The sequence below is a fragment of the Cyprinodon variegatus genome, unplaced genomic scaffold (assembly GCF_000732505.1).
Source record: "Cyprinodon variegatus isolate N-32 unplaced genomic scaffold, C_variegatus-1.0 Scaffold9, whole genome shotgun sequence".
Lineage (NCBI taxonomy): Eukaryota > Metazoa > Chordata > Actinopteri > Cyprinodontiformes > Cyprinodontidae > Cyprinodon > Cyprinodon variegatus.
The window spans coordinates 2395168-2409612 of NW_015150462.1; the positions used below are offsets into that span (position 1 = coordinate 2395168).

The following is a 14445-nucleotide window of genomic DNA, read 5'->3' on the forward strand; positions in this document are numbered from 1 at the left end:
CGTACACTGGCGCCACTGGGCCCTCTGACCACCATCAGACGATGCAGGTGAAGTGTCTTGTCCAAGGACACAACGAAACTGAAAGTTTTTTTCAAGCCCCAAAAAATTTTCATAAACCGCCTGGATATACGAAATCTCACCCAATTTGAACCAAAGTCTATCGATCTCTTAGGCCATAAATCTAAAGAAATTTTTTTTTTACCCATTGACGGCCATACTAAACTGCCAGATTGGGAAACATCCAAACCTGGCAACAATGCACGTAAGACGGGAATTGTTAGCTTTTGGATGCAAAACCCATCATGCACCGCAACATATTTTTGCAAATTATTCGAAAATAAATTTGCTAAATATAAGAGGAACATCATAGTTTGGTTTAAAGAAAGCATTTTAGTTTTATTATAATTTACTTTGTTGCAAGGATTTCACAGTTTGAGGAAATAGGATTTTAGAGTTTGAAGAAATATAAAATTACACCATAGATACAGTAAGGAAGAGTTATTTACTGTCACAGGTAGGTGCTTCGACCGGAGCGTAAGTGTTGGGGCCGCTATGATTTAATGAGGGCCGGCCCTCGCACGCTGAAATTAGAACCGGCCCACCGGGCAAATGCCCGGTATCCCAGATTACCAGTCCCAGCCTGGCTGTTTCCATATCAGCATTAACTCATGTCTTGGAATAAAAAATGTTCGGCTACTTTTGCAAGAAATGTAGTTCATACAGTTCAGTGGCAATTGTTGCTTCAAAATAGAAACTATGTTTGTGGTAGTTATCTAAAAAAAAAAAGTCATTATCATTTTAGATCATGATGACTTTACATATGAAGAAACTGCTAAGATCAACTACTGTGAGAGAAGAGGTTGAGCTGCAGTAAAAGAGATGTCAGGGCATCCAACTCTATCTTAGGGGTGTGTGAAAGTCTCTATCCACCAACACAGGTTGCTATATATTGGCAGCAGATGAACAATAAACTCTGTCAAAAAGTCAACTTCTGCATAAAATAGAAGGAAAGTGATTGAATTGTAATTGTAAACTATATGGAACATCACTAGTCTGAAAAATGGAAGTTTTAAACCACCATGAGTAAAAGGTGGGATTTTTTTCTATTCAGAGGAAGTGGTATAATGACCAGTTATATCCAAGGACACTGTCAGGAATGAAGATTTAAACCAAAACCCATCCAAGAGCAATTTGTTTGACAAGCCCATACACAATTTGCTTAAGATCTGTGGATTTACTCATACGATGTAGCACTGTGTTGCATGGCAAAAACGATTAAGTCCCTGAAAGACCAAAACATTAACTTGCAGGTTGTAATTTAATACGAGGCTAATAAAAGCAGATGTGATTTATAGCTTGAGCCAAAATGCAGAGCACTTAATAGGAGAAGAACGGATGAGGTTTGGTTTTCTCCTGCTTCCTGTTCTCTGCTTTCTTCAATGTCATCCTTTGCCTCTAAATTAGGTGCTTTGTACTCTCCTTCTATTTTTTGTTTGTGTTTTTCAAACTCTCTTTTCCTTTTCTGAAAGGAATCATGATTCCTCAAGCATTTTTCTCATCACAATAGAGTGATTATATTGATTGAAAATAGGTGAAATTCTACTTTATTTGTTTGGTAACACAGGATCCACACTCGGTTTATCATTTTCAGACAGTGTCACCTCATGTTTTGGTGGACTAGAAAAGGTGTGGGTTTAAATCCAGACACCTGCCACACTTATGTCGATATGCCTATGGATGACAGTCGTTAATTGATATTACATTATAAATCAACATCTCCGTCTGTGAGCATCTCGTAGAGTACAGCTTGATCTACCACCTGTAAATGGTGTAGGGTGAAAGTGAGAAGACTTCCAGCTATAGTGGCAGTCTGGGCATGGAGAGAATTAGAATCCCACTGCAGCCTAGTTTCTGCTGAAGCCGATTATCCCGACACATGCAGCAAGTATAAGTCACCAGACGCGACCCTGTTTCAGCTCTTCCAGACAGGATCATCCTTTTTTTCTGTGGGATCAGCTCTCATATGAGACAAAACTCCTACTTGGCATTAGGAAGACTGAGAGGCAGTGTCACAGGTGCAGAACCTGTGGGTGTTCAAATATATGTCATACTTTGCTCGAGGCGAAATAAGCAATCTGATTGTACCGCAGGTATGTGGTGTTTTAAAATCACAGTAAAAAAATAAACAAAACTAAGGTTAGATTGTTTCCCCTCCGTTCTTTGACACGGGACAAAAACGCTGTCAAGCTAAATCGGATTAACTGAATTAAAAGAAACACAAAGCTTTTTGAGGGTTGAAGTGGATTGGGGATGCATCTCACCAGTGGTTTCTTTGCTCTGGCTCAGCTCGAACTGAATGCCTCGGTAAAGCTCCCGGGAGATCAGACCGTAGGCTATTATCATCACCACGCCCGGGATGAAGAACAGAATGAAAAGCAGCAGAACATACCTGGAAAACAGACAGAGGAAGGCATTGACAACACCTACAGAGATGCAGAAGTTTTCTCAGATAGCCTGTATACCTTGCAGCATGATTCTGTTCTTTAGCCATGCTGGAGGCCCTGCAGATGGCTCCAAAAATCCCCACATAGCCCTGCTCTATGAGGGTACTCCAGCACCCTGCAGCATAAACTCTAACCTATTAAAATGTTTACTTACATCTCAGGGGGGCTTCTAGCTGATGGAACATTTTTATGTATCAACATATTTCTCACCGTGCTGCAGCTTTAGTGGGAGACAGTTATGAGGCAGATTGATTGCATAAGGATTCCCTCTAGAAGCATCCTTCCTTTTCTGTACACCACATGGGGATGAGGGTGATATTTATTCTGCTTTCAAAACCAGGCCTTTGGGATTCAGCAGCACTAATGTTAAAAAGGTTTTTTTTCCCCCCTTTTTAGCCTGCTGTTGAATATGACATTCTGAAGTCAGACATAATTTAAGACCGGCATCAATTTCAGCACCACAATGAGTTCATTCAGCTCACATTAAGTTTGGAGGTTTTGCTGACATTTCTGAGGGACATATACAGCAGATTCTAATATTAACAGAGTGCAGGTTCATGCAGGATCTGTGCAAACTAGATTTTAGACCTCCCCGGATGAGTATTCACACCTTATGAAGTTTTCTTTGTTTTATCACATTACTGCCACAGACTTAATTGTATTTTATTGGTATTTGCATGTAACAGGCCCATAGGCATTTCTTTAAACCCCCCTCGAAGGTCAGTACTTTCTAGAAGCATCTTTGACTAAAAGTCAGTAATTTGGACGTTAATCTACCAACTTTGCAAACATAGAGATAACATTTTTACTCAAAATACACAAATTCAGATAGATTGGATGAAGATTTATATTATAAATTTCCATCTGGATTGAAGTTTGAACTTTAACTCAACTGTTTAGCTCTAGGGAAACCTAGGGGTGTTCTCCTTTGCTTGGCTCCATCTTTCTTCTTGTCAATCTTTACCAGCTGCTGTGCCCCACAGCATGATGCCGCCACCATTGTGGTTATGTATGGGTAGTCTTCTTTTGGTTATTTGCCCTGCATGATTTTCCTCTGCACATTTTTGGGTCGACAATTTGCATGCCGTCCCAAAAGAATCATTGGCATTGGATGTGATTGTGTTCTTTTAAACTAAATGCATGACTTCTTATTACAGACTTATAGAGTGCATCTGTAATACTTACCCCACCTGAGCTGAGCACATCTCTGCAGCTCCTCCAGAGCTGCCTGTTACTACTGATGTGTTCCCTTGGTAAAACAAGCTTCTCAGGCCATTACAGATCAGTTGGACTCTATTTTACTAAAATAGATTAACTAGATTTTATTTTCAGATCTGCATCTGATGATCACAAAAATTTACAAGGTAGAAAAGGTAGGAATACTTTTCCAAGTCCCCTAATATTATGTTGGGCCTGATAAATCTACTGCAGGTCATCTTTCGCAGCTCCTTGTCCTGTTTGGCAACTGCTCACTGCACTTGTATCATTTAAACAGTTTAAACTATGTTTTTTTAACTGCTCTTCTCGTACTGTGTAAACCTTTATAGCCTTATCTGATCATGAATTGTATTTGCTTCTACAAATATAGTCTGGCCATTGTGATTAATGAAACAGGGAAACCGGAAAGCACTGCACTATTAGGATGAAAAAAAAGGGGTGTCAGCCGTCACTTTGATCAGTACAAGTCTTTGCTTACATGCAGAGGATCCCCTTCTTTACAAAGGATCAGCCAGCGCATAAAAGCAACACCAAAGAAGAAGAGGCAGTGTTTCATTTGCTCTGTGATATTCTAATGTCTTCCTGTGCAGCACTCTGAACTCTTATTCACTTCTGGTTTAAAGGGAAGACTTCAAAGTGTCCCATCAGCATGCTGTTTGATAATCTGAAATACTTTTTAAACTAAAGCTTTCTGCAACTCGAGGGAGTGCAGGAACTGCATTAATGTACAGATATATCTTTTTTTTTTATACATATATATGTATGTTTGGTTTCAAAGCAGAGAGGTAGATCTGAACTACAGGAATAGATGAGGGGAGGAAAAACAAGATTATTGAATATTAATAGCTAACTGACCTTTTGCTCAGCACCTAAAGGCTATATGGTCATCAACCTGCAGAAATGTGTTTGCTTTAAATGAATCAGCAGAGAGAGAGAAAAAAAAAAAAAAATATGTGTTAAACATCTGCTTTACATAATTACAGTTTTCCCACAAGCTGATGCAGCTGAGAGGTCGAACAAAAAATAATAATAACTTCAACCGGAAGTGTAAATAATGCATATTTTACAAAGTATATTTTAAATATGATCCGTGCTAAGTTTAAATCATCATGATACTATGTTTTTTTTTTATTTGCAAGACATGATTCGTATGTATAATCATTTATATTTGTAATATATTTGTAAAAAACCATGGAATTGTAGATAAAGTCCGTATTATGATAGCTGAAGGATTATATCATGTAGATGTTATTTATTCATCTGAATTTACAAAGGTGTATTTTATGTAGTTTGTTTAAAAAAATTAGATTGACTATCTAGGTGCAGCAAGAAAAAATAATGCATAATACTGTTATCATTTGTGAAATGTGGGTTATTTTGGATGTGTTCCAATGGGCTTCGTATGCAGAATATATAGGCTATATTGTGTGATACGTCTTTCGTAATTGGAGCTCATAGAGCAACATGTTTGACATGTGAAAATCATATAATGTGTTATGTCATGTGGTAAAAATGTGTAGTGGAATGAAATGTTTTGCATGTGGAAAATATATGGAGTGTAGATGACCAACTGTTAATTTATGGAAGTAAATTTGTGTCGCTGGGATTTGAATTTAAAATGCTACTGAAATTTAAATGTTGTATGTTTGTACTTACTGTTTCAGTGTTAAAATATATTCAGAACACATTTTTGACCTAAAAAAAAAATTCATTGTCATTATTTCTACAAAGTTGAAATTTCATTTGTTATTTTCTCTTCAAGTTAAAAGTTCACATTACTATTTCAAAGTGATTACATTTTCAATACTTATTTTTTAGTTTAATTTTTCAGTGTTAAAAAAATCTGCATACGGATTTTTCTGCAAATCGCTCATATGGAAGAAAACTAGCATCACGGAGCCGGTCATGCAAGCTAACGCTAACTCAACGGTGAGTTTATTACTTTCATTTTCTGTAGTTGAGTTAGCGTTAGCTTGCATGACCGGCTCCGTGATGCTGATTTTCCTTCCGTATGAGCGGCACATACATCACGTCACGTGACTAAGAAAAAGTAACGGGATTGGCTGGGTGTTGGACGCCACAATCCATTGCTAATGTCTGTGACCTGAAGTAACCCTTCCCTTTTTACACTGAATTTAGACGCCGAATTTAAGACAATGAAATAGAGCCAGTTGAATCTCGGGAGGCTAAAAATATTGAGTTTGAATTTTGAAAGGTTGAATTTTTTTATATGCAGATTTTTTTAACACTGAAAAATTAAACTGAAAAGTATTAAAAATGTAATCACTTTGAAATAGTAATGTGAACTTTTAGCTTGAAGAGAAAATAATAAATGAAATTTCGACTTTGTAGAAATGATGACAATGAATTTTTTTAGGTCAAAAATGTGTTCTGAATATATTTTAACACTGAAACAGTAAGTACAAACATACAACCTTTAAATTTCAGTGGCATTTTAAATTCAAATCCCAGCGACACAGATTTACTTCCATATTAATTATTGGACTGTATAGCGTTGTCATTCTACCAGGCCAGCCACCTACACAACAAAGATGGCTACCTTTCATGAGGTTATCAGTCAGCTAAGCTGCGGCATTTATCACTTTATTTAAAAACTCTGATGGAATCAATGACTTTATTAGTCGTGTGGAAGCTCTGACAGAAAATGTTTCTTTCACCTGCAAACATCATGTTATCCTTGATTGTCCTCGATAGAATCTGCAGCCCCTGCTTTGGTAGCAGGCATTCAACAGGAGAAGTGAATTCAGTCTCAATCTCATTGCTGTGGTCATTTCTGGATGTCTGCTGAAAATACTACAGTTTGTGTTCTGATTCTTACACAGCTCAGGTCTCAAACATTCATAATTTTTTAACCTGACTCCGCCAGATGGATTTGCTCTGCATATCCATCTGGAAACCTTCAGTTGAAGTAATTTTGGGAAGGGGCGAAAATACTGCTTAGCTGATTGGCCTATGTTGGTGATAGACGGGCCAAATAAACCAATCAGATCAACGAAGCATATGACGTAACAGAGCGACGACGAAATCACAATCACAAGCCAGGCTATTCTTGCCGAAACCAGTCGGGAGAAGAGCAAAAACATCTTTTCCTCTGAGAAAAGCCTCCAGAGCAGTGTTTTGCTCTTCTTTCAGTGAAGAAATACTCTGTAATTCCGATAAAACTTGCTCGATGGCCACGCTAACGCCAGTTTCATCGGCTGAAGCTGCCATGTTCTTTAGACTGAACTGTCGCGCTTCTCGTTGCGTCACACCTCCACCCGCCTCAAAGCCAACGCTGATTGGACGTTCATTTGGTGAACGGCTCCAAATTTTCTTTAAAGGAGAGTCTCCAGACTGATCAGCGAGTGAAACCTTGAAAGCTCGCGAGATCAGGATGGTCTCACGAGGCTAGCGGAATATTCCATCCAGGTCTCACTCAAAGGAGGGTTTTTTTTTCTTTTTTGTTTGCGCAGATCAACTTTTGTAGGAACATGCTCAGATGTACATATACAACACCGTATAGACAGGGCAGAGGCTGACATTTAAAACCTCCTGCTGTACATCGCTATAAGCAAAGGTTGTGGACTCTAGAGGTGCGTTCACACCAAAAACGAAACCTGTTAAAATTTCGCCAGTTTCATCTGCTTTCACTTGCCTTGAAATTTGCACTGCGGGCGAAAGACGCCACTATGCCATCGAGTCTGCTGGTCATTGATTTCACCTCAACATGATGGGACTCGCAGTGCTTTTATTTACTTTTGAAACACAAACAAAGCTGTCAGCGTCCCTGGGTTTAACTTATTCTCCAAAGGTGGAACTAGAACCCATTCTTCTATAGATAAAGCCAGGCATACCTTGTATGATTTTTTTGCCCTTTTCGGGCCGATTCTCCAGTAGTGCGAGAATTTTTGGATAGTGCCGAGTTTCAGCCTCATCGTGCATCCTGCGTTGTTAAGTATATAGGGGGTAACGAGGGTAGGTTAGCCTCTCACGACCACGTCTTGATCAGGAATCGTAAGGTCGGAAGAAAATCAAACATGATTGAAATTCAGTCAGCCGTCGTAAGGTGTTCGTGGACAAATCCTGCTGTGGACGCAGAGCTACGAGCCAATTTACCACAACCTTGAGGACTGCGCATGTGCAAACAAGGGAGTTCTTCTTCTTCTTCGTCCAGATCTCTCACCACTCAGTCTGACGTGTGTTTTTTGACGTGCAGTTTGAGCAGGTAGATTGCATCAGAGTGTCGGCCACAGTGTGAGAACCTGCATCGTGAGCTGTGAACTTTTAAAAACTGCAGTTTCTTCGCACAGTTTGAGCCATAGCTGCATGCGACGATTGGAAATATCGCACAGTGTATGCCCAGCTTAATCCATTTTGATTTAAAAGCTTTTCTCCACTGTCTTCCTCATTGCAGCTCACAATCATATCTAGGCCCTGATTGGATTTCGCAATGTTAATGTAGCAAAAGTTGCATACTTTGTGGACGTAGAGACGATCTAATATCGGCAAATTTGCTAAAATCAGGGCATGAGCCTTAATTCGCCGCCTTCGCCTTGCTCCGATTTGCTACACAGCACTCCTTTGTATAGAGACGACAAAAAAAAATTTTGCTCCAGCTGCAAAATTAGCATTCTTTGTGAACATACTGCAACAGCATAGAGGAGCAAGAGATTTATCCATTTTACAAATGGATAAAAAAGCAAAACAAATGAAAAATGGCCAAAAATCGCACTTTGAACCAAAATGGCCGACTTCCTGTGGGTTTTAGGGCATACCTCCAAGAGACTTTTTTTCATGATTTGAGATCTACCTGTGTGCCAAATTTCAAATCTCTGTGACTTACAGTTTCCCCTAACTCACGTTAGGGGGCGCTGTGGCGTAATTTGGGGGCGGCCATTTTGGATTCCATTATAGACCGGCTATTTCACGCAGGGGGCAATTTACTGCCATGTTTTCCTGAGTTTTTGAATATGCGAAGTCCCCGTAAAATGCGTTCAAAGTGCCAAAAGAATAATAATAATAAGAAGAAACTTTCGAAATACAATAGGCCTCCGCAGCGCCTTTGCTGCTCGGGCCTAAAAAATGCAAAATTTGAATCCCATTCAGTTGTTGCTGATTCAGCAAAGCTTAAAGTGCTGTCATGCTTGGCTCACCATGTACCACAATCCAGTCATTTGTTTCTTTTCTCTTAACCTTAGGATATCTGTCTGATAGCTTGAATGACAATCTAATGGTTTAACAAGATCCAATGGGGAGGATGAATGAACGGTTTCAAGGACTTTTTATGATCCATGGGAGAGAAGCACAGGAATCATCATATGAGAATTCATAGTAGCAACCTTTAAACGAGTACCCTAATAAATGTAAAGTTGTCATATCAGCTGTCTTAAACTGTTGGAAGACAGGAATATAATTGGCTATGATCTTCAAAAGGTTTGCACGGATTAAAGCATGTGCGACCTGATTTGTAGCTGCAGAGCAGATCTTCAAAGAAGGCGCAGAGATTTGAGAGAGATTGGAGATTTTTGCTTATGTGCCTTCAACAATATGCAGATCATGACACAACCACCCACATTTTTAAGTGGAGGATTTGCAAATTGAATATCATCTACATGCAAAGTGATTTTTTTATTTTTTCAAATCTTAAACTCAACACTGCTTACAATTTTTGTCTCTTTTTTAGCACGTTTGTATGTCAGATGTAATGTAGCGAATTTTGAAAAACGTGGTATCATGAATGACATTTCACATCACGGAGCTATTTAAGCCTTGGTCATTTGAGAGTTACATCAACTCCATCCCAGCTTTGCTCATTTTTATCCTCAACCTCCATCTCAGCAAGCTGACTAATTATTCTCCCGCTTCCCAGGGCTCTCATAGACGGCTAAAAAAAAACAGTTAGAAAACACAAGCTTGTTAAGGGGAGAGATGAACACACTCTTGCTGTATTTATACTTTTCTTTATTTTTATCATGCTATTCTTCAGAGACCAACATTTCTCCTGGTCTTTAAAAAATCTTAGAGGACTATAACTAAATTCTCAAACACTTTGTACTGCTTTATCGTATTAATCCAGGCCTACTCCACAATCTTAAACAACAAAGCCGTTTTCACCGGCCCACAGAGAGCGTACACTCTGTATGGATGGAAGGTTTCCCTCACACTGAGCAGCTCAGACTGTAGCGGCTGTAATTGTTTCTCTCCTGACATTTCCCATAAACTTTACTCTTCCTCCCATCTCATCAAATGCAGCGAGCAGATAGCGGTGACATTATTTTAAATGACAAGGAAACCATTTTAGTGAGGGAAGTCAGTCTAATCACATAGTCTCCACCTTCTTTCCTGGTTTAATTGTTTTTATTACCACCCATAGTGGGTGAAGAATAGCGATCTGTTTCCTACCGTTTCTTCCTAATCTATCTTCAAGAAAAATCCATCCACCTTTTATAACTCATAAAACACCCAACTGTAATCCTGCTCCAGAGTAATAATAATTTATTGTAATTATTTCACATCGACTTAATTAACTGTATTAATTTTATCACCTTATCAGGGGTATATTGTGGAAAAGTGTCCAGTTTATAATGGGAACCAGGACACATAGGACTAATAACCAGACAGACCGAGGCTAACTCCATAATGAGTATAAATATGAGCATAAATAAGTAATACTATAAAATAGCCATGTGCAAAAATATCTATACTATATATTTATGGTAGATATTCTTTTTGAGGGGCTTTTTTTTTTGTCATTCGTTGCAGATTCTTTTATATCCCTAACTTTTTATTCCAGTTATTCATGCTACTAAGAGCTGTTGTTACCTAGCCTCGTGAGACCATCCTGTTCTTGCGAGGTTTCAAGATTTCACTCGCTAATCAGTCTGGGGACTCTCGGTTGAAGAAAATTTGGAGCCGTTCACCAAACGAACGTCCAATCAGCGTTGGCTTTGAGGCGGGTTGAGGTGTGACGCAACGAGAAGCGCGACAGTTCAGTCTAAAGAACATGGCGGCTTCAGCCGATGAAACTAGCGTTAGCGTGGCTATCGAGCAAGTTTTATTGGAATTACAGAGTATTTCTTCACTGGAAGAAGGGCAAAACACTGCTCTGGAGGCTTTTCTCAGAGGAAAAGATGTTTTTGCTCTTCTCCCGACTGGTTTCGGCAAGAGTTAGATCTATCAATTGGCTCCTCTTCGTCGTCGCTCTGTTACGTCATATGCTTTGTTGATCTGATTGGTTTATTTGGCCCGTCTATCACCAACATAGGCCAATCAGCTAACCAGTGTTTTCGCCCCTTCCCAAAATTACTTCTATGGAAGGTTTCCAGATGGATATGCGGAGCAAATCCATCTGGCAGAGTCAGGTTAGTTGTTACCAGGGGTTTTCGCCATTGTGAGATAATGAACTTTCATTCTTTCATAACAGTCTTGTGGAAGCTGGAGTTCCCAGAGAGAACCAACAGAAAGACAGGGAGAACTTTTAAATTCCATATGTAAAAGAAAAAAGGCCTGGATTCAAAATCGGATTCACAACTTTCTTGCTACAAAAAGCCATGCTCTGATCAGATAGGTGATTTATCCCTTCACTCTATGTGCATGACGTCCAAACAAATCTAAACGATATTGTCAGTTGTCTAAACTGGCAGTGTCTTGGTGTGGGGATGCTCTTCTGTAGAGATAAAGAAAATAGTCAAAGTTGATGAGAAGATAAGACCTAAAACTGGAAGAAAAGCTGTTGGAGCCTGCTTTATTTTAGCACTGCTCAGTCAAAGTCTGGGACCAAATCCAATAGAGAATCATTGGAAACACTAGAACATTGCTGTTCAGACGTTGTCTATCAAATATACGTTCTGTGCCGCTTTGTTTTGGTCTGTCACTTATAAGTCCCATTGAAATTAGTTGAAATATGTGCTTATACTGTAAAAAAGTTAGAAAAGTTCAAATGGTTTATATGCTTTTTTATTTTCCTGGAAATATATTGAGGTTGAGGCGTAAAGCAGTACCGTCTCTACCAAGACAAACTGTTTCTGACAGAAAAAATTCACCAATCATTCATGTGTCCAATCGGAATCCAGATCTAATAAAAAAACATCCAAGATAAACGATCTGTCGCCACAATTCAGTTTCTGTGCTGCTTTTAGGTCGTTTGTTACATGACGGCAATTTGGAGCTGGAGTCTTTTGTCCATCCGGGCTGTCAGGAAGATTTGATTTAAGTTTTTTTATTACTATCGCTGTTGACTTACTATTCATTTTACATTTTGCAAGACCTCAAAGGTTAGAAATGTCTTCTCTAATAAAGACAAACGACGTCTTATTCACAGAGCCCTCAGCCCTAAAAATGATGAATCTAGTCAGATGCATATCAACTTTGTTCAGTCTCAGTGCAACTTCAAACCACCATCTGGCGACTTGTAGAGAAACTAGGGCTGACTCCCACTGGTACGTCAGGCATTAGGTCACTAGCTCCAGCTGTGGGCTAGCCTTACACGCTGCTCATGCATCACTCCACCTCAAGCACCACCTATTTCACAAAGACACCAGGATTTAATTCACTGTGACACTTTCTAGCGTGACGCTCCTTTTACTGGTTCCTACTGTTGAAGGTTATGACAGATTCAGGAGCTCTTTGCTGGAGAGGGAAAACAAGGTGCTTGACACTGGAATGATTGTTTACCTGACGTAAAGAGACAAAGGGATGCGGTACGGGAAGTGCTGTCAGGAAGAGTTCTTCCATTTTTGTCTTATTGTGGCACTTAAACATTTCAGATCAATACATTTATTTCATTGTCAGATGGATAACATGGTTAGATCCTAGAGGTTTAATAATTCATCAGTTTAATAAGTAATAATATAATTAGATTGATGCAAAGTTGAACTATTGATCATCCTTTTTAGTAAACAGTAGCGCCATTACGTAAAAGGATGGATTATTTGTTATTATTTTTTATTTATTCATTTTCAGAGAGTTGATATAGATGATAATCATTTTGTTAGATTGGTATGTAATAGCTCATCAAATCGATTACCAACTTGGTAATTGAATATTATTTATCACATTGTGACAAAGTTTGTTTTTTTAACCGATTAGGAAAAAATATCTATCCAAACCAACTTTGTACTATGAGAAAAGGTAATTTTTAAATTATAATTTAGCTTCGATTTACCAGTTAAAAAAGGAAAAAATTTTTGAGTTTTAAAGAGTCGGAAAAATCAAGATTATATTTCGACAAAGCCTGTCTGACAACACAAAGTAGGCTGAAAAAGGTTCAAAATCAACAACACTGATCTGAACAAACTCAACAATCAAAATCATCAACATTAATCTATTTAAAAAGAGTTATAAAGCTATTTGTAAGCCTTTGTTTCTCCTGTGAACCATAGTCAGAACAATTATCCACAAATGGAGAACACGAGGAACACTGGTGAACCCATAAGGGAGCAACTGGGCAAAAACTGCATCCAGGGGAGATTTCAAGACACAAAAAGTAGAAAGACCTGCCTCAGATTTACCAACAAACATACTGATGATCACTAAGTCTTGTTGAAAATAATCTGTGGACTGAAGAGACCACATAGACACCAAATGGGACATTGTAAAGACTGTCAAATTAACACGGCGGTGGTAGTGTGATGGTCCGTGGCTGATTTGCTGCTTCGGTACCAGTGTGACCTCTTATAAATGATGAAACTATTAATTCTGCTAAGAACAACAATCCAATGTACACCCAGCCAGTCCATCTATGAATGGCTTGAAGATGTATGAGTGGTTTAGTCAAAGTCTAGTCTGAAACCCAGTTGAGATGCTCTGACCTTAAACCATTTATGCGTTTATAAAAAACAACAATTCTGCAAAGAACAGATGGCTAAAAGTTTTCACCTTGATGTAAAAGACTCAACATCCCTTATTCAGAAAACACTATTACCTATGACTTTTTTCCTTCGACAAATCAAATGATATTAAATAATCTTATTGTATTTTTTTTCTTATATTGAATTTTTTTTTTGTTTGATCTGAACGGTTTACATGAGGCCAAAAATTAACCCAGTCAAAACAGAAGAAATAAGTAAAACCGAAATTCTTGTTTCTTTGCAGCACTGTAGCTATCCGATCGACGACAAATACGACCCTCTGCCGGAGAGGCTAGCTTAGCACGTTAGCCGTCTACGAACGCTCTTCGTTGTGAAGCGGGAACAGTCCATACATGAACCCGGGGCATCAACCGCCACGCGGTGTGTTCCACCATGACATGTCATGTGGGTCCTTGCTCGAAAATTTGTCCCCGCACCCACAAAATTGAGCCTCTGACTTGCTATCTCCTCTGGTGTGAGAGGAAGCAGGGTCCATTTCCGTAGCTTGTTAACTAGCCAAACTTGGAGAAGAAAAGGGCTGAGCTGACTGGCGTGAAAGCCCAGAACAGGTAATATTAGCTGGTGTGCAAATATAGGTGGTAATAGCTCTAGACTTGAGGACTTCAACAGGGGGCCCGCGACCCCTAGGGGCTCCACAGAGGTACTGCATGGGTTTGTGAAAGTTTTAGTTCATTCGATTTTTTTTTTTTTTTTTAGATTCCCCCATGAAATTTTTTTCCACAAATTGAAATGTCTTTAAATGCACATTAATATAAATTCAATGCACGTAATGTCTTTCAGTCATCAATGGACACATTCAGCGACACACAGGAGCTCTTTCAAGCTGGGCACCGTTTCATTCACAACACCTGTCC

The 14445-nt window shown here is 39.0% G+C and overlaps 1 protein-coding gene across 2 annotated transcripts in view; it reads right to left on the reverse strand.

Moving 5' to 3' along the window:
- LOC107086875 (cholecystokinin receptor-like) overlaps positions 1 to 14445 on the reverse strand; it is a 78093-nt gene that overhangs the window by 4689 nt on the left and 58959 nt on the right. For both annotated transcript variants that reach the window (XM_015378113.1, XM_015378122.1), the window contains exon 4: positions 2322 to 2449. In XM_015378113.1, the coding sequence (XP_015233599.1) occupies positions 2322 to 2449 (128 nt within the window). The remainder of the gene's footprint in view (positions 1 to 2321; positions 2450 to 14445) is intronic.